The sequence below is a fragment of the Hylobates moloch genome, unplaced genomic scaffold, assembly GCF_009828535.3.
Source record: "Hylobates moloch isolate HMO894 unplaced genomic scaffold, HMol_V3 SCAFFOLD_6, whole genome shotgun sequence".
In the NCBI taxonomy this organism is placed as follows: Eukaryota; Metazoa; Chordata; class Mammalia; order Primates; family Hylobatidae; genus Hylobates; species Hylobates moloch.
In genome coordinates this window covers 36,426,278-36,447,668 of record NW_026652281.1, presented here as the reverse complement: position 1 = coordinate 36,447,668, position 21,391 = coordinate 36,426,278, and the positions used below count along the sequence as shown (strand labels likewise).

Sequence of the window (21,391 nt, the reverse complement as noted above, 5' to 3'; positions counted from 1 at the left end):
TTTGGAATTCGCTGATATAATACAGATCCTGAATTCTTACAAATGATGGAATTGGGGGTTTGAGTCAGGTTTACCTAGAGACCCATGGGTCTTCCAAAAGTCTTGGAAGGAGAAACAAAGTATTCGTCTTAAAATGAAACATAGTCTCCTCTAAATCTCAAACTTTTCTTAGTGTGGTCTTCAACTTATTTCTTCAGGTAGGTGACTGTATCCTTTTACTTTTCAAGTACAGACCTGGTCACAGGATACCTAATTTTTAATACTTTTTTTAAAAAACTACCATCACTTAAGGAAAGGATAAAAGATATTTCAAATCCAACCAGAATTGGGTTTTTCTCAAGTTTCCTTGAGTACAAATATATTAAAGGATCAAAAGCGCCTCCCCACTGGCTTCCTAATTATTTCTGCCAAGTACAAATGACAAGTATGCACTCACTTATAGTGAGCTTTAGGACGAGCTGCCTATTTTTTATCCTGTTCCTGGCAGAATGATCCAAATACTAAAAGGAGGCTTAACATAATTTAAACAGGAGCCAGGTATTCTGAATAAATTCTGTGTACTTTTGCCATGTACAGTAACTGCTGGCATGAATTCCACTGCCATGGCATTTCAAATATCTCTTTCTACCACTCTCACTTACCAAACCTTTTCCTGATAAACGTGGCCAATTAGCACATTTCTACTCATTGGCACAAAGATGAACAGGGGCTTAATTAAAGAAGTTCATTCCAATCTCCTACTAAAATACTTTATCCAAGAATCCAATGCTTGCTTTTTGTAAAATTACTCAAACACCTTTATAGCTTTGGTCATTTCATACCAGAAGCAAAGCTATTCTCTGGATCTATTTCTTTTTACTTCATAAATGAATCAAGCTTGAGTCACTTGTAAGTCCAATATCATGTGGATATTACTGCTCCATGGGTCTCTAGAGTAAACCTGACTCAAACCCCCAATTCCATCATTTGTAAGAATTCAGGACCTGTATTATATCAGCAAATTCCCAACCTAACTCCCTCTGGCCTTCCCAGCTTCTTTTCCCATTTTGGCTGGCTATATCTCTCTTGGAAAGCTCAAAGAAAGAATCTACTTTCGCCCAGCTTCTTCTAAGGGTACTGGGATTAGTGACAGGATCACTGAAGGGCTCACGCTGCCAGCAGCACACCCACTTATTCTGCCTGGGCCTAGTCCCATTTCAGTGTCTCTCCCAAGCCTGTATTCTTGACACAAGAATGCAATCCTATATTCTGACAGGTTCCTCCCTGTTTTTGTTTTGGGAAACAGACACAACTAGACAGTCTGCCTTCCCCAGGCTCCCTAAAATTATGGGTATGAATACCTTTCTTAATCCCATTATACACCTGGCTCACATCCAAGGTCACATTAGAAGTAACCCAAGATACATGGTGTAGGTCATCACTGAAGAACAAGAGATGAGTACTTCTAAGAAAAGTAAAATGCAATCATTATATAAATACCTGAAGGTCTACAGCAGAGAGGTGTCCTACTGATGCTCCGTAGAGATGGGGAAGAGGCTAAAAAGAAGTGTGACGATTACAAGTCTAAAGTACTGTGAGATTTTTGCTTTTTTCTTTCTATCCAATCCACACAAGATTTACATTAACTCAGTTTAGGTTCCAGGGAGAGAAACAAAAATAGTCAGACGGCTGGTAGCAAATGACTAAAATAACTTTCTTCTTAATTACTGATCATGCAAAGGAAGGCAAGTAGTCGAACTGAAATCTTTATTCTCCAACTGGAAATACATGCCAAAGAAAGCTTACAAAATTGTAAATCTTTTGAAAAATTTTATCTTTCTAAATGGTGAAACTGACTGTAGTTTTTTTTTTTTTTGAGACGGAGTCTCGCTCTGTCACCCAGGCTGGAGTGCAGTGGTGCAATCTCGGCTCACTGCAAGCTCCGCCTCCCGGGTTCACGCCATTCTCCTGCCTCAGCCTCTCCGAGTAGCTAGGACTACAGGCGCCCGCCACCACGCCCGGCTAATATATTTTTTTTTTTTTTTTGTATTTTTAGTAGAGACGGGGTTTCACCATGGTCTCGATCTCCTGACCTCGTGATCTGCCCGCCTCAGCCTCCCAAAGTGCTGGGATTGCAAGCGTGAGCCACCGCACCCGGCCAGACTGTAGTTCTAAAAATTAAACTGTATTGGTATACATGATATCCTGGGCACAATATCTATTTTAATGGCTTTCCTCATATTTTTTCATGCTCTCTTTTCTAGGTATCCTGAGTTTACACCTGGCTAATGAATTTAGGGAGAGTCCTACAACAAAATTCACCAATTTTGTCATTACTTGGAAAAGGAAGTCAGAAGGAAATGTTAAGACACTGAATAAAACATGATCTTTTTCTTTCCAGTCTTTACACAATGCTCCCCAAAGAGTGTTTCTTACAACACTAAGGTCTTGCGATATTGGCACAGAAGGGTTCTTTGCTCAAATAAGTATGGGAAACACTGGGCTAAACACTCAGACCTTTAATGCGCTAACATGTACTGTGAATCTTCAAGAGCTGGTAAGGTTGTGGGTTGTTTAAGTTTATTTGAGCAAAGAACTTTCTTACAGGGAAGTGTATGGCAAGTACATACTCTAGTTTAAAAAATATTGCACTATACATAAACAACCCTCTACATATACATACACACACACATTTTTTAAAAAAATTTTGAAATGTATGTAATATGGTTATGTATTTTTTAACTGAAAAATCACTGTGCATTTCAGCACAGCACTTGAAGAATAAAATTAATTTCCATTTCTGCATGTATATTTCACAGTGTAAGAACAAAAACAGCAAAATATTCTAGTACTCATCAGCTATGTGGGTTATATTTCAAAACATATGCTAAATGTGAAAACCATCTTACCCATTTTACAGATGAATTGCTTGATAAATAATTACATACAAATATTTACATAGTATTCCAGTAAACTTTGAAAACTATCATGTTGAGCTTATTCTTATTATTTGAAGGAATTCACAGATATGAACATAGAAGTCCAAATGGATTTTTCTGTGATAGTTTTTATTCTATCTTCTCATCTGTTTTGTAGTATTCCTTAAAAGTCAGTATTTCTCTCATATACTTGCAGATTGATTTAATTTTTGTTTTAATGATAACTAACTTTAATGCCCAATCTCATAGTGTTTTTAAAAAGTCTAATAAACACTATCAATCCTGTTGAAATGAAGGTTTCTGTGGTAAGATCTACTGACACTCAAATTTTTTACAGGAGAATTTTCACTACTTCTGAATAAGTGGCCCATGTGTTTTAATTATGGACAAAATCAACAAAACACACCAACAAGTGAAGCAAAAGAAAAGCTACAGGCCTGAAAACCTGGGCTTCCCTTCCCGCCACAACACAAGCTACTCACCAGCCAAGAACAAGGTGATCCCATGGTCCTTTCCTGTGCAAGACTGCAATAGCTCTAAGTGGCACAACACAAAGGCAGTTCCAACTCAGAGACAGAGACTGTGTGCCCGTTACATGCCCAACTTTGCACTAGGTGCTTGTAATCTCACAGCAGCATCATAAGAGATATTATCATCCTCACTTTACAGATTAGAAAATGTAGGTTAAATGTTGTTCAGTGAACTGCCCACAGTTAGTGAGCAAGAGACCTGGACTTAAAACATTTATTTGATCACATGTCTAAGAGTCCATTACGAAATCTGAAAGACTCCAAACCAAACTGTCATGTGGCATCAGGACCCAATTATTACTAACAGCCACACTTAAGAATAGTTGGGGAAAATATTAAATCTATAGTTCCAGGACTTCTATACATTGTAGTTGGAGAGACAAAGTAGTACAACTATGAGTGAAGCGGGGGCATAAGGCAATACCAAACAAAACTACATACGTACTTACCCTGTGACCGAGCAGTCCCACTACTGGGAATCTAACCTATGGATATCCCTCCAAAAACACATACACACAAAATTACTGAATGAAGAAAAACGTGTGACTGTAAAATATTGAAAACTTTTCCTAAATATTCAAGCATAAGAGATTGGTTGAATAAACTATGGTACACACATTCAATACAGTGCTACGTACAAAAGAATGAGAAAGCTCTCAATAAACTGATACAGAATGATTTCTAGGAGATATTACTAAGTGGGGAAAAAACCCCAACACAGTACAAAAACCCATACGGTATGCTACCTTTTAGGAAAGAAAGAAGAAAAAAATGCTTATCTTTACAAAAAGAAACACAGGGAGGATTAACCAGAAAACAATGAAGTTGGTTACCTACAAGGAAGCATGACGGAACAGGGTGGAAGGAAAATGGGAGTTGAGTTTTTGAGTAATTTTGATTTTTGAAAGCAAGTTAGCCTTCTACATATTAAAAAATAAAATTAAGAACATGAAAGAGAGGGAGCTATAACCAAAAACAATCTGAAACAATAAACCTCAGTAGATTTCAAATGAATACATGAGCACAGGAATGAAGAAGGAAGACATGAATGATAGGAAGGAGAGAAGAAGGGAGGACCAATCCAAGTAAATTTTGAACACAGTATTTGACTCTTAGGCCCTCTGTCCTGGCAAAGTGGTGCATGTGGATGAAAGAACAGCAAGCAATTGTCCACTTTAGTGGTCTGACCAAAGCAATTCTGAAACTATGTGATATGTGTTATAGAATTGAGCAAATGAGTAAATGTGTGGCTTTTTTTGGAAGCCAAGGTTCTCATGGCCAAAGAAAGGGCATACAAATATAAAATGAGGGAGGGTAAGGAAGAACCCTATGGCTATGACAGAACTGGAGGTATGCTGTGAACTCCTGATTTCTAAGCTATGTATCAATATGTGTATGCTTATATGCACATGTGTACATGTATTTCTATTTGTATATATGTGTATTAGGGTCTATGTGTGTATACATGAATGCATTATTCCCTAGCTCTGTCAACTGAAAAGGCGAAGAAGCAAAGCTGCCCTAGTAGCAACGACCACACCTAGCACCCAGATCTAGATCATTTCCTAGTAAAAGGAACCAGAGCTCCTCGGAAGAATGGCTAATGCTCAGGGTAGGGGCAGGGTTGATACTACATGCACCTGAAATATATTACACCAAAAAAAGAAGATATTAGCCCCAAAATGATGGGGGCAGATCCAAAAGGCAGAGGAGTCAGATTGAACGGGTTCCCAATGACCAAATCTGAACAGCAAAATAGTTAGGTACCTGTGTGAACTAATGCAAGAACATAAAACCAAATACCAGGTGTTCTCACTTATAAGTGGGAACTAAACATTGAATACACATGAACATGAAGATGGAAACAACAGACACTGGGGACTACTGGACGGGGGAGGCATGGGCTGAAGAACCACCTGTTGGGTACTATGCTCACTGCCTGGGTGACAGGATCATTAGGACCCCAAGCCTCACCATCACACAATATACCCATGTAACAAACCTGCACATGTACCCTTTAATCTATAATAAAAGCTGAAAGTATTAAAAATAAATAGGTATGTAATGTATTTTAAACCACTGAAAAAACAGAAGTTAATAAATACTGACAATAGATAAATAAAAGGGAGAGAGGGCAGTGCTCTTGTTTCAGTGGAATGCTGAGGGCTGACTCATAAATGTGCACGGAGTAGAGAGCTGGAAAAATTAGCATTTTGCAACCATCTTAGTAGAATCCTCATGAATGCTAAATTTACAGAGAATTTTAAAGAGGAACTGGGTATTTGCATTGATTTAAAGTATCTCCCCACAGACTACTTATTAGTTGCAAGAGAGAAGCAGGAATTATACAGCACAGAAATCAGGCAACACTGTAATGAGTGATCAAACTTAACAGCCAACGAGGGACAGGTGGTCACCATGTGCCCCCAGATGAGACACCTGAGACGGACACTGTTTCACCTATGCAGCTGTACAGCTAGGAATGCCTAACATTAGACTAATCATGAGGAAACAGCTGAAAAACATGAAATAAGAAACTCTCTGTTTTAAAACAGTGGGGTATAACTGTATTCTTTTAGAATGTCAATGTTATAAAAGATAACAAAATGCTATGAAAGTGTTCCAGATTAAAGGAGGTTATCTGAATTCTATACCATAGGGGGGAAATGCTAAAAAGGACATTATTAGGTCAACTAACAAAACTGGAATATGGAAGCTAGATGGTAAAAGTATTGTATCATTATTAATGTATTAAGTTGCTAACCATACTGCAGTTAAATCGGAATATCCCTATTCTTAGGAAATACACACTTACATATTTATAGTCTATGACATATGTAACTTACTCTCAAGCTGTTCTAAAAAGAAAGGCCTGTGTGTGTATGGAGAGAAAGAAGGCACAAATAACAAAGGAAGTGAAGTAAAATGTTAACCATAAGTGACTCTAGGTAACAGTAAATGAATATGTTCACTGTAACATTTTAATTTTTACAACTTTTTAAATAAATTTTGAATTATTTTCAAATAAAAATACTTTTTAAAAATCTGTATTACCATTTAAAATGTGAAAGGAACCCTTGGCTTAACGTAAGTGAGACCTCTTGCACTTGTTGACAAACAGTGATGACTCCTGACCATCATCGCTCCCCATGTACTCTCCTTAAAGCAAGCCCGAGAGTTCTGCCAAGTGGATCTCATTACTCACAGCCAGAGTTGCCAGGAACCTTTTGGTTCTACATCCTGTCACACGGGGTAACTTTAGCTGAGGTTAGTTTCCTGAGGTATTATACATAAAAGTAAGCACAGCAGCATTTATTCATTCTTAAGTGTGCTTACTGCATGCCAAATTCTGGGCTTAGTCTTGTGTTAGGAATTACATTCTCCTCTTGTTGCCAAAACCAAGAAATTCCAGTATTATCCTAAATTCCTATTTTCCATAAAAACACTGAATCTGCTACCAATCAGAAACAATTTAACCCCCTAAGTGCTTCCCAAATCTGCCCACTTCTTTCCATCTTTGCAGTGAGTCCTCTCTTGTCTCCCCTTGATCACATCTCCTACTCTGTCTGCCTCTGTGCTCACGTCTGTGGAATGTTCCACCCTGCGGCCTGAGTGTGCTTTCTTAAATGCACATCTGATCATGGAGGGTGAAGCCCAGAGTTAATGTAACACCCAATTTCCCCGCAAGTCCTCAATCCATTCTCAAGTGCTGAGACTGAGCTCATGCCCACAGGTAAGAGAGGCCCTCCCCTAAGAAAGGTCAGGCTGAACCAGGTAGTGTGCTGGAACCACCCCACCTTCTTTAGGTCTTCTACCCCACATCTCCAAAGAGAATAGGCAGACATGGAAACCCAACCCTCACTCCCTTCCCAATCGACTGGACCAATTCTCATGATGCTCCTTATCTCTGTGTATCTCAGTCACCCCCAAATAATGCTCAGCATAACCCCCTCGCCTGTCTCTTTCTTCATCACTACCCAACTCCTGAAACCCTTGCTTTGTGCCCTCCGGAATTCATGACCTCTCATCAGCAAACCCCCTCACTCCTTAGTCTGTTCTCTCATATGTCCTTCACCTTCCTGCACTAGGAGACACCCGGCTCTCCCTGAAGACCCTGTTTCCACTGTAGCCCTCAAGGGATGGCTGTGTCTTCTGTCTCTACTGTTCTTGCATCTCTGAACCTAAAAGTGGGAAGGATCCTCCCTGCTCCACATTACTGCTTTCAGAACATTCTCTTTCCTTCCCCCTAAAACTCCCAGCTTTGGATCTCATCAGTTGATGAAATTCTGCAATATTTCACAGTGGGTGTCATCCTTAAAGTCACTCTCCTCATATCTTGATGCTGACACAGTACCTGCCAGCTATATTTCTATTTATTCTCCTTGTGCCAAAACTCCTCCAAAGAGTTGTCCACACTCACCATCTCCAATTCTTATCTTCCTGTTACCTCTTTTATGGGTTTTTCTTAATGAATATGCATTAATTTATTTGTTCATTCCCCTGTTAATGGAATTCTGGGTTAATTTCTTTTTCTGACTTTTACGTAAGTGCTGCACAGAACACCTCTCTAGGGTACACATACTTAAGAGGGGAACTGCTGGGTTGAAGCTCACTCTTCCAATCTACTGAAACTCATCTTGTCAATGATCTCCTACATTCCTAAATTCAGTGGCCCATTCTCAGCCCTTACCCTGTATGACATATCAGCATCATTTGACACGTGCTTAATACATGACTTTTACTTGGCATTCAGGATAATTACTGTTCCTTCTATCTCACTGGCTGATTCTTTTCAGCCTCCTTTGCTGGTTCCCTGTCTTCTTTTCTCATTTATACTCATTTTCCTAGGTAGTCTCATGGCTTCAAAAAGTAGCAGATGCCAATTTTATATATTCAAATTTATATAGTCTTCTCAGACTTTGGTACTGAACTCCATGCTCACATAGTTCACTTCTTATTTAATATCTCCACTTAGATGTCTAAAGGGCATCTCAAATTCAACATGTTCAAAACGGGACTCCTGATCTTCCTCCTCAAGTCTGCTCTATCCATAGCCTTCCCCACCTCGCCTGATGGTAGCTCTATACTTATACTTCCTGCTTCTCAGGCCAAACTCATTTAAGTGACCAGGACTCCTCTCTCTCATACCTGCCCACATTCAGGAAACCCTGGTGGTAAAATCCATAATCCAACAGCTTCTCTGCACTTTGACTGTTGTCACCTTGATCCACTGAGATAGAGACACTATCATCTCTTGCCTGGATTTTGAAATAAGCCTAAGTTGTTGAATGAGGAAACAAGTAACAGCCTTAGTTCTCAAGGTATTCAGTGAAAATCAACCACCTGATAATAAACTTAAAAAAACTTCAACAACTAGTAAAAAACACGTATTCCTAAAACCAAGAACTAACACATAGTGATAAAACAGTAGTGATATTTTCATTAAAACAGAAAGCCAATCAAGAATGCCTTATACTGCTATATCACTTAGTACTCTTCTAGAAGTTCGGACTAATGCTATAAATGTGAAACATAAACAGTAGAATTAAAATAATAAATTATTTTCATTTGCAAGTGATATACCTATAAAAATTTATGAGAATCAAATTAAGAACTCCGAGCTGGAATACAAGAATTCAGCAAAACGACTAGATCTGAGATAAATAAAATTCCACAGCTTTCACTTCTCCTATCAAAAACCAGTTAGAAGAGATAATAGAAAGAAAAGATTGCATCCACAATAGCAACAAAAAAAGGAAAACACATAAAAAGAAAACTTATCCAACACCACGCAGGAACATATGAATAAATTTAACAAAAAAGGGAAAATTCTTATGATACAATATAAAATACAAAAGCATGTACAAAACCACATAGGGGATAATCTACATGTATGTATAAATGTATACACATTCACACTGAAAGGGTGAAATCTAGAAGCAACTGTATCAAAATATTAATATTCATTACCTCTGAGTTTTAGGATAATGAATAATTTTAATTTTCTTCTTTGCAGGGTATTTCCTGGATTTTCTAGAGTGAACATGTATGATCTTTATACTAAAAGTTTAGTTTTTTGTAAAAAATTATGTAAACAACGGTACTTATTTGGAAGTTTAATGCATGAAAGTGTCTCTGAATTTGGCCTAAATGCAATGACCATACTAAGTCTTTCTGACCAGACCAGCAAACCAGCAGAATAAGCATTTCAACCATTCTTCATGCTGAATGTGATTACTGTTCCAAGTGATGGGTTTTAAGGGGCTTTTAAATTCAATTTGTGAGTACAGTTAAGCCTCCATAATAATCAACCTAATTCAACCATTATGTAAATCACTGCCTCACAGAGAGGTACCCTGGTGGAGAAAGAGAAAAGACCACAAGCAAGAATACTTAGGAAATAGAATGCTTTGACTAAATTAATGTGATGCTTAATAGCAATAAAAAAACCCTTTAATTCAAGCCTCTGAGTTATATGACCTGCTTTGTCACCTTATTAGAGATCACTGACATTGAGCTTAATGACCTAGAAGTGTGCAGTGCCTTGGGCCTCCCCAGACATCCATTTCATCTCAAAGCCGGGGAAGGAATGAGGTGGGGGTGGGAGACACCTGAGCCGAGTACACAGGAAACAGGGTCATTTGATGGAGACTGTCATTTGAAAAATAACATGATGATATCAATTTTGTTGCTGTTATTTTTGCCTGATCATGAAAAAGTCCAAGAAGATGAAAGTTCAGGTTAGCTGGGACTTAGCCAAATATTTATCCTGAGACATATATTTTAGGGCACTGTAATAATAACACGAAAGTCATTCACCAGAGGACCTCACTCACAAAAATAACTTATAAGGAAAGAATACTTTGAATAATAGTCATGCTTCCATAGAAGTCTTTTGATTATCACTCTTTTGATTATCACATTCTGCTAAAAAAACTTGAAACATTATTTTCAAATACATTTAACAGATCTTATTCCTTGCATTATTATTTAGATGAATTATTATTCACGTGAAGCTAATGGCAACATAGGGAGAAACTACAAAACCCTCCTATCTAATTAGCTACTCTACTTTTTGAATGATTTTAATTCAGTCTTATATTATAATGCATATCTTTTAAAATTGAGATGTCTAATCAGGAGCTGAAGAACACATTGGATTTCCTCCAAACTAAACCATAAGAACAACTGTATGGCTCCTGTACTATCATTTCTTTAAAAATCTGGAATTTCCCTTCCTTACAAGTTGTTAAAACTCATTTCAAAATCCAATTTTAATTGTATCAGTAAATGGCAGCATGCCATATAGTTCAGCATGAGATAATATTTTTTTCTTATTAGGAGAACAAAGAGTAGCATCAGGTTTTCTGATTTGGCAGCACACAGTGTCTCAGTGCATCAGTTCGTTGATCATTCAACAGATACTTATGAAGTACCTACTACATGTGAGGCACTCTGCCAAATACCACACCCCAAATGTAGCTGCAGCTCTACTGTTCGTGTGTCTCAATGTGTGCATGCATAAGCACCAATTTACTTTTCTTTAATCAAGAAAATCAATTCAACTCCACTTAGTTTTTGTTCTGCACAAAGTTAGTATCAAAGAGACAGAAGGGCAGATTCTCCTATATCATGTTTTCACTCATGTATCCCATAAATATGGATTAACATCATATTTTCACTCATGTATCCCATAATATATGGTTTACAGTAGTAGCACTTCAATGAAGCATTATTTTCACAGGTAGATCAAAAGGAAGCTTTCACATCCTTGCCTTCTTTTGACCATTTTTCTCAAAGATACCCATCAAGGCATGAAAGCACATCCAGGCACTGACAAATTCTGGGCCCATTACCCAAATACTCCCAGAAGAAATTGCCAAGTTGCAAAGCAAAGGCCGGCATTTTTACATTCTCCCTTGAAAGCATCCAGAATTTCCATCTGGTTTGTCTATCACACTCAGCGAGGGAAAGAGCAGAAGTGAGACTCCCAAAAGGTTGTTTAATTTACATTAGAGCAAAATTAGAACGCATTTTGGCAGTCCTGAATGTAGGCCATACCCTTCTGATTATAACTCCTACCTTCTACCCTCACAGAGAGTACTGGAAAGCAAATTACACTAACAACAGTGATCACCTTCTATTCTCTCCTCTGCCTTAGAAAGGTTTTGCTTTCCTTCACTAAATCTAAAATGCCCATTTCTCCATGACCCTCTCATTCATTTCTATTCACTTCCCTTTTCTTCCTTGAGAAGTTGTGCACGTGAGTTAATTAACCTGGTTCCATGTGGAAGCAGCTGAAGAAAATATTTCTTCACAATGTCTTTTAAGCTATAAATGAATACACAAGACACCCCTCTTCTAATTTAAGCTCAGGGCTTGGAAACTTACATCTTTGCCCAGTACTCTGAGTTCGAATTGAGTCTCCTTGAAGTGAACTTTTGTAATCCGAGGCCTAAAAAACAAAGCAGATGGTGTTGTTGCTGTTTTTAAGTATTAACCTTACAGAAAATCAGGGAAGTGTCCAGTGGAAAAAGACTGGTGAATACTGGCTCCTTTATATACTGCTCCATACCCAGTACACACAGGGACAGAGAGAGCTCCCCATACACCCTAAAGAAAACTCCATTCTCATTGTCCTATGCTTCTCCACTAAATGCACAATGATCTTGGAATCCCCAGATTGTGGCAGTGCTGCCTTCCCAAACACAGTGCAGAGCCATGGGCTTCCCAATGTCTCCAACTCATCCCCATTTGGAGCTAAAAGTCAGAATAGTCCTGGATCCACAGCCCACCAGCACATACTGAAATGGGTAAGAAATCCTACTACACACAGCTCCCAGGGAAAACAGAGTCTAGAATCACAGTGTCTGAAATTTACATAGAAAACATATACTGAGGTGCAACAGGAGAAAACTCACACCCAATTTCACTCATTTATTTATCAACCACTGGAAATATACCTGTTTTCTTTTCCCCAACTCTTTCACTGACACAAGAGTCCCATAAGTCCAAAACATAGAATGCCAACTCTGTTCTCAAGCCATACCTACCAGAAATACTTCCCCACTTGCTTTTTATTCTTGTAGACAACAACACCAACCGGAGTTAATCCTAAGAAATACTCAGACTTGTTTTCTCCCTGCAAAAACAAACATATGCCTATAACCACATATTCACATAAAATCTCTTTGTCAAACTATAATTGACCATACAAATATAATTTGTTATATTAATACTGGATTTAATTTTTGAAAGACATCAGCCTAGAAAGCTAGATACACTATGATAGTAGCTAACTTGTTGCTTATTTTTGTCAAAGTTTTAAAAGAAACTTTCTGTTAGTGTTCTTCATACTTGTTACTTCAGTTCATTAAAATGAGTCTGGACTACCAGTCAGGCCAATGGGACTTACCCAACTTTCCTTACACAGTGGTGTTCAACCCTAGCAGCATATTAACTGGAATCACTGTGCAGCTTAAAATGCTGATGCCTGGGCATTACCAGAAACAGTCAAATCAGAATCTCTAATGAAGAGGCCAAAGTAGCAGAAAAAACACAGGACTCCCAGGTGACACTTCTGTGCAGTCAAAGACTGAGAACCACTGGCTTCTAACAAGGGTGCTTTTGAATGGCCTGATTTATCTCCGATGCGGACAGTCATGAAACCCACTTCATCCCCACCCCAACTCTCTCTAGAAAGTTTAGGCAGTCACTAGCAGACACACACTTGAATTTTCTGAAGTCTCTATCATGTTTCTTCCTACTTCCACCTATAACTTTAAGACTGCTCAAAAATGTGAAAGTACAATCTCTTCTGGTAAAGACTAGAGAACCCTTATTTTCAGGCAATAATAAATCCAAATTTTAAAAATAGGATCTCAAAATGAAAAAGTCACAGAGTGGGTACCAAGGACATGCACAGAACTGTTTGTGATCATGTTATTTCTACTCTAAGATAAACGGTAACCTGCAAAATTATATTCACAAAGAACATAAAGCAATACATTTGGAAGAATACCTGCCGATGCCCACTTTCAGTTCTTAAAATTCAAATCTTAAAGGAATGCACTGAAGAGTCTAATAAATCTAGCTCATTTGCCATAAATTTCTACCATCAACAAAAGGTGGTTTCGAATTAGGATAAACATTATACAAATGTAGAAGCATTTTGCAGAAGACTCTCTTTATAAATTTCCCATAGAATGTTTTCTTTTAAAAACTGAAAACCTAACAAGATTAATGTGGCTAAAGGGAGGGAAAGGAAAACGACAATGATTCTACAGTTTTAGCAGTATTCTTAAAGGACAGTGCTATGAAGCATTAATGACCTAATGAAATTGGAATCTAATATATCAGGGAACTACTTCTTCCCCCAAATCTATAGCTTTTATTGCTACATTAAACAGGAATGCTTCTAACTGTAAAAATAATATGAGATTGTTTCTTCTTGGAGAAAATGCTAATGAGCAAAAGACATATACAAAATGAATGCATGAGTGTTATCTGCACTAGAGAAAGTTTTATTTGGGTTCTTTAAAAACTGAGTTCCATAATCCAACTGATTAAAAAAATCAGTCTATAAATACTCTCCAGCAATTCACTTCCTATAAAGAATAAAGTACCTGGCTCATTTCCTCAAATAAAATTTAACTACTGCTATCCACATTCCTCTTAATTCAAAGGCAAAGGCATTCTAATCTCATTGACATAGAATAATCAATTGGTAGCCTAAGAGAAGTAGCTCAAAGGTTAAAACCCGGATCCAGAACACTCAGTGCAGATTCAGTGTAATTGCTCACTGATGACTATTCAGCAAGTTTTCATAAACCACTGAAAAAAATCTGCAAAAATATTTTTATTAATGCAGTGATACCTACAGTAGGTGGTAACCCTCATATTGACAGAATCAACAGTAGTTGCACCTGGCCTATTGCCTAATGTCTACTTTACCAGGCAAGTGATTGTATTTACGTTTTGCTGCCATAAAATCTATTTTTTGAAAAATCCTCCTGTTTTCTGTCTAATACAGTCAATTATACACCAATTTTTATTATTTTTTTTTTTTTTTTGAGATGCCGTCTTGCTCTGTTGCCAGGCTGGAGTGCAGTGGCACGATCTCGGCTCACTGCAACCTCTGCCTCCCAGGTGGTTGAAGCCATTCTCCTGTCTCAGCCTCCCGAGTGGCTGGGATTACAGGCGCCCGCCACCACGTCCAGCTATTTTTTGTGTTTTTAGTAGAGACAGGGTTTCACCACGTTGGCCAGGCTGGTCTCAAACTCCTGACCTCAGGTGATCCACCCACCTCAGCCTCCCCAAGTGCTGGAATTACTTACACGCATGAGCCACCGCGCCTGGCCTATACATCAATTTTATATTGTTTTGATGTTTAGCTAAGCCCTTTGGATCTGTTATCCAGATTGTGCTTTCAAGCCCACTTAATTGTTTTCTACACATGGAAATATAATCACACACTTTTATGCAAAACTCATTAGGGTTCAATCCACACAAGACCTGCTTGGTGTTAGAAAAACATAGATAAAAAAGTATTATCGGCTTGCTAAACAACAGGACTGCAGCTTTCCTTTGGGAGTCTCAGTGACTTTTTAAGAAAAATATCATCAGCTTAAAATATTTTGTGTTAATTAAATGTTACTCACATAGACGGGATGGAGGTCAACACCATACATCTCCAGCAATTTGGCAGTCCTCAAGTAATTCAGCTCAGCCTCAGAAGGAGCCTGACCCCTATACCCAGCACAAAAACAAAGAGCCTTATTTTACAGCAGCTACTGCACTTACAGGGATGCAAACTATCTTCATTGTATTCATTGGGAAAACAAATAATACTTTTTACTAATGCAAACATAAGTCCTTGTATTTCAAGAAGGCCTTTGCTTCTTGGTGACAAAATTTTATACTCTGAAGTGATACTTACATTAATTTCATTTACCAAATCCATTTTGGCTCATTATAGCCTATCCCTAATGTCCCAGCATATATTAAAAATTCTCAGTTTCAGAAACTCCTAAAAAGGTTATTGAGAACATAAGCACTCAAATTAAACACCATCCCCTTCACAAAGAGTAAAATGTCTCCGTGCACCAGCAGCTCTCCATCCAAAGCAAAGGGAACTAGAGCAATGGTTGGTAGGAGGAAGAGAATGGGGCCGCCACCACTCAACTGGGGTCATATCAAGATCTCCTGAGCACATGTGTAGTTTGAAAATACATTGATTAATGTACAGAGATTGTAAAAAATGCTTGTCATTTTCTTAATACAGAATACAGAATTCTTCCCAAAATCTTCATTGGTGGTAATATAAAGAAAACAGCATTCATTCCTGATGAGGGTGAGCATCAGCCAGAAATCTGCACAGAAGAGTTAAATATGCATGTGCAAGCGAGTGTGTGTGTGTGTGTGTGTGTGAGAGAGAGAGAGAGAGAGAGAGAGAGAGGGATTGAGATTTTAATAGATAACCAAAGGAGGTCGAATCTTAAAAATTAAGAAATCCTGCAGTGACATATTTCATTTCAGCCACAATGCACTGGAAAACCACCAACGTACCATACTTTTGAAATCCATGAAGAATGTTCATCAAATTAGACACACCACACCTTGATCAAGCTTTATTCTTAGAAATAACAGTCACAATGTCAACACTATCATCTAAAACACATGAGAGCCTTTACCCAAAGCTCCTTGATAATTTCAGTATATAACTGTGCTTTGAAACCCCTAGTAGAATCAGTACTCTCAGAATGTGCCAAACACGTTGCGCTTCCTAACGTTATAACAAGCACTCTCTGAGTATCTACTTCAGCAGAATCTGAAAATGAAGGACTCTACAATCGGGTTGGAGAGCCTTCTAGTGCATGCTAATACAACACAGAGGGCCTCTTTCTCTGATTGCAATTCAGCAGCTGACTTCTGCGTCTACACTCACTGAAATGGATCCTTTAGGCAAACATTTTTTTGTGACCAGATTAATTCTACATTTTTTTCTTTCTTTTTTTTTTTTTTTTTTTTTGAGATGGAGTTTCGCTCGTTGCCCAGGCTGGAGTGCAATGCCGTGGTCTCGGCTCACTGCAACCTCCACCCCCCGGGTTCAAGCGATTCTCCTGCCTCAGCCTCCCAAGTAACTGGGATTACAGGCACATGCCACCACGCCCAGCTAATTTTTGTATTTTTAGTAGAGATGGGATTTCACCATTTTAGCCAGGCTGTTCACAAACTCCTGACCTCAAGTGATCTACCTGCCTCAGCCTCCCAAAGTGCTGGGATTGCAGACATGAGCCACCACGCCCAGCCATTTTTTTTTCCTTAACTATAATAGATCTAAAACCAAGCATATTCAAGAGGGAGTGTTACATAACAGGGAATAAAGGGAATAAAGCAATGTTAACCAGTGTAAAGAATTTAACCAAAATAACTATAATGAAATTATAACTTCAATGCTACAGGCCATGAATTGAAAATCCTACTAGGAGAGCGTGTCTACTCTCAGAAATGCATGCGGTGTTAACACAACACCCTCAAAGGTTTCACAGTGGCATCATCACTATTTCCAGACTCATTGCTATGGCCTGAATAGGACTTGGCTTATAACTGTGAAGAACTGGGATACTTCAGACAGAGGAAACATTGAAGAATATATTAATGCATTTATGGTTAAAAATAGTTGTGATTAAACATATTTATAGCTGAAAGATTAATTTCACAAGATACCGGTGACTGAAAAAAAAAGTCTGCAAAATCTAGTATTTACAGAATGATTCCACTACACAATATCATAAATACATGAACCTATGTATGACAAATTTTCTCTGGGAAATTGTACATAGAAAGAGATGTCTGAAAGGCCATTGACCAAAAAATGGTAACTTTACATATTGAAATTACTTTCTCCTTTACACTTTTTAAATTACTGAAGTTTTCGATGAGCATTTTAGAGTTAAAAGCAGTTAAACTATACAAAGAGGAGTATTAGAATATTAAATGCACAGGTAAAGAATTTATCATTCTAGAAACTTTTCTTATGAATATGAGAAGATGATGACTGACGGATGATGTAATAAGACATGGTGTAATGATTCTTACATTAGAGTTTTATGAATCCTTTCTATGGCTTCTTCAAGTTCTTCCTTCTGATCAGGAACAAACCGGTACTCAGATACATATCCTGCAGTATGTTTATATGGGTCATAATCTCCAAGCTCCGCTAAAAAAGAAAGATATCATAGTTTTTTCCATTTTAGGAAAATAGTCCTTAAAACATAGAAATAAAAAATTCCTAACATGCTTAAACTTTTTCAAATGTCTTATTAAAATTCACATATAAGACAACTAAATAATTTTACTAAAACAACTCTGATGAGCATATATGGATAGTAGCAACAAATTCTGGACTTAAAAACAGAAGTTCTTTATTTTTGCATTCCCAAAGACTATAATTGTATCATTGTTTTTACTTCAATTACTCTTAACAATGTATGTGAAGTAAAATATTGTAAACAGCATTTCAAGCACAAACGTTAGAAATGCTGGAAGTGAAAAACAACCATGACCTCAATATATCCTCTCAGATAATGACACCAAGAAATAGTGCATGTGTTTCAATACACCCTTGCCTGAAATAATGATAATGGAAATGCAATACAATGCTGCACATATCCCATTACAATTTACACAAAGAAGCAAAATGATACCAGACAGCCCACTATATTACTCCTATACAAATGCTTCTCCCTATGTTAATCTACCTTGCAAGCCCCAACCCAGTTCCCCTATATGACATTTTTCTTAGCATATTTCTTCTAGATTATTTTTAGTCTGCAAGTGCCACAAGGGCAAGGACCATGCTATCTTATTCTCCCCACATCTAGCTTGATTCTTAGAAGGTATCTAATTGTTACTGGAAGTAGTCTCAGCCTCAGTCTCCAAAATGACAATGCATCCTGGAGCCACCCCACAGAGCCACCATATTAACAGGAAGAGCTGAAGAGCACTGAGCTCAACACCCATGCCACATGCTGAACCTAGCGATGGCACCTGGCCATGCAGACTCTTCACAACAGCAATGCAGGAGCAATGGGATCTCTGACACATAGAAGCTTCGGAGAGTGTGTGGGGAGGAAAATCAATAAACTCAGATGAGATGTAGATAGAACAGATTGTTAGACCCTCCACTTCATCAAGAATCAATGCTCTTCCAGTGACTAAACCTCCATACGACCTACCATAAGGGATTTGTACTTGGCTCCATTTTTACCTCTTCTGAAGGAACACTGAACAAAACTTGAATTCCAAATAAATCCAGTTTTTTTTTTTTTTTTTTTTGCAAAATCTCATGGATAAGAAGAGTTTTAGTATGTAAACTCGCTTTTAAAAATGCAAATACTTTCTCCAAACATTTCTGAGGCAAATATGCTTAAGTGGCACCTACACTGGATGGCATACGCTCCCAGCTGAGCAGCAATGTTGATGGGACAGGGCAGGCGGCCCTGAAGGACATCTTGCTTCACCTGCAAGAAAAACTGGTATCTAAAAGAGAGACAAAAAGAGAGATTAACGATCTCTTACACTACTCAAACCTGAAGTTTCAGACCCTGATAATCAAGGTTAACAATCAATTAACTTCAACTAAAATAAAGCCACCCCTCATTCTTGTGTGCAGGGGCTGTTGAGTGAACAGGAACTACTTAAACATACCTTACAGAGGCAATACAGGGTTGTGGATAAAAAGTGCAGCTTTCAAGTTCAACTGCTTGGCTTACTTCCCAGCCCCGGCATTCACTACCTCTGTAGCCTTGGGCTGCTACTTAACCTCTCCAACAGCCAGCCTCCCCACCTGCAAAACTGGAACAGTTGACAGCATCCACCTCACAAGGTGAATGCAAAGGATAACTCCAAGCTCTTTTAAGCTATCATTACTGCCACTGCCACCACAACATGCTCTTACTGGGAGAAAGAAATCACACAGACCCAACCTATATTACATAATACTCTGCCTATTATCTGCTCATTCCATGTTGTCAAAAGAAAACCTGTTATAACAGTAACGTCATGCACTGTTACGGAAACTCATCCTCAGTAATTTATGTATAATTATGTAAATTACGGTAACTCATCCTAAGTGATTTATGTATAATAACTTAGGTTAAGACTTTAAAAATAAAGACAGTATATTATCTTCTCCATTGTGCAGATGAGAAAACTGATAGACTCAGGGGTGAAATAACTTGTCCAGGACCTCACAACAAATTAAGCAGCAGAGTTAGAGCTAGAACCCAAGCAATCTGACCCTAGAACTCTATCAATCAGGATATTATGTAACTTTGATTAGTTTCATTTTTTTTCTTATTCAGCTATTCTGCTAGAGGACTGAGAGGGGCCAGAGGTTTATGAACCAACATAATTAACCATCCACATCATCCTCAGATGCTAGCACTTACACACATGCACACACACTCTCACACACTTCACCTGTCCTTTTGTGACTTCTGTTTTGTAAGGTGACTCGATGTCATTGGGAAGAAAAAAAAAAGGAAATGAACTATAATAGTTATATTAAATATCTCTTCTCCAAATGCTCACAACCAAAGCCCTTAGTGAGAAAATGTTACATTTGTGTTAGATATTAGACGCCACACTGATTATTTCAAGAAGATTGGCATCAACTTTTATTGCAACCATATGTTTCAGAAAAAATTTGCTCAATGTCCCATGTTTCCCCACTGCCCATTTCAGTAAATAGCACCCCCACCTTCAGATGTCCATGTAAAATAAACCTGGGAACAACGTGTAATCATCCCTGGCACCCACATTCAATGACCAAATATGCTGTTTCTGAAATCTATACTCCTCTCCAACCCCTAGACCAGGTCACTCTCTCCTAAATTTCTAAAACCTCCTCCTAACTGTTCTGCCATCACTCATACTTACTTTCCTTCCAATCCTCCCAAGAGGTAAGCAGGATTCTTAAGACGTAAACAGGATCATGTCACTCTTTCAGTTAAAAAAAAAAAAAAACAAAAAAAAACCAACCCTCAAAAGACTTCCCTTTGCCTTTAGGATAAAGTTCAAGCTCCTTAAGACAGCTTATAAAACTGACTTCTTCTTACTTCTGCTTACTTCTTGGGTCACTTCTTGCCGCTGATCAGTGACCACCCTGTTCCATAATTTGCACACCTTTTTCCAACCTTATTTAACTATTTTCAATTCCCTGAATGTTCATCTGAGCATTAAATCCACTTGATAATGATCATCTGTGCTCCTCTTGGAGGGGAGAAAAGCAGAGTCAAGTAAAATTAGGAGAACTTAAACACAAAACCTTATAAACAAGAGTGGGCATGGTGGCTCACGCCTGTAATCCCAGCACTTTGGGAGGCTGAGGCAGGTAGATCACCTGAGATCAGGAGTTCAAGACCAACCAGGCCAACACGGTGAAACCCTTTCTCTACTAAAAATAACAAAAGTTAAGAGTGGTGGCACGTGCCTGTAGTCCCAGCTACTTGGGAAGTTGAGGCAGGAGAATCACTTGAACCCAGGAGGCGGAGGTTGCCATGAGCTGAGACTGTGCCACTGCACCCCAGCCTGGGTGACAGAGCAAGACCCTGTCTCAAAAAAACAAACAAAAAAAACCCTTATAAACAAAAGAGACAACTGTGAGAATTATCACTGCTTGCTGCTGGAAACTTGCATTTTACTACAGCCTCCTCCTTCTCTATTGGCATCTTCAAATTTCTTTTCCTGAAGTGTATTTTTTTAAGAAATGGGTCAGAGATGCAAATTTCTCTTCCTCTATTAAGACTTTGTGCACGGTGGTTCACACCTGTAACCCCAGTACTTTGGGAGGCTGTGGAAAGAGGATTGCTTGAGGCCAAGAGTTTGAGACAAGCGTGAACAACATAGTGATAACCCCATCTCTACAAAAAACAAATT

General features: G+C 38.3%; 1 protein-coding gene across 5 annotated transcripts in view; it reads right to left on the bottom strand.

Moving 5' to 3' along the window:
* Positions 1-21,391, bottom strand: part of EPB41L4A (erythrocyte membrane protein band 4.1 like 4A) — a 253,790-nt gene that overhangs the window by 90,445 nt on the left and 141,954 nt on the right. For all 5 annotated transcript variants that reach the window (XR_009214065.1, XM_032156674.2, XM_058440622.1 and 2 more), the window contains 5 exons: positions 18,894-18,991; positions 17,549-17,669; positions 15,109-15,196; positions 12,502-12,590; positions 11,840-11,903 (listed from right to left, as the gene is read on the bottom strand). Coding sequence is in view for 4 of the 5 variants with exons in the window: in XM_032156674.2 (XP_032012565.1) it covers positions 11,840-11,903; positions 12,502-12,590; positions 15,109-15,196; positions 17,549-17,669; positions 18,894-18,991 (460 nt within the window). In the remaining variant the exon portion in view is untranslated. The remainder of the gene's footprint in view (positions 1-11,839; positions 11,904-12,501; positions 12,591-15,108; positions 15,197-17,548; positions 17,670-18,893; positions 18,992-21,391) is intronic.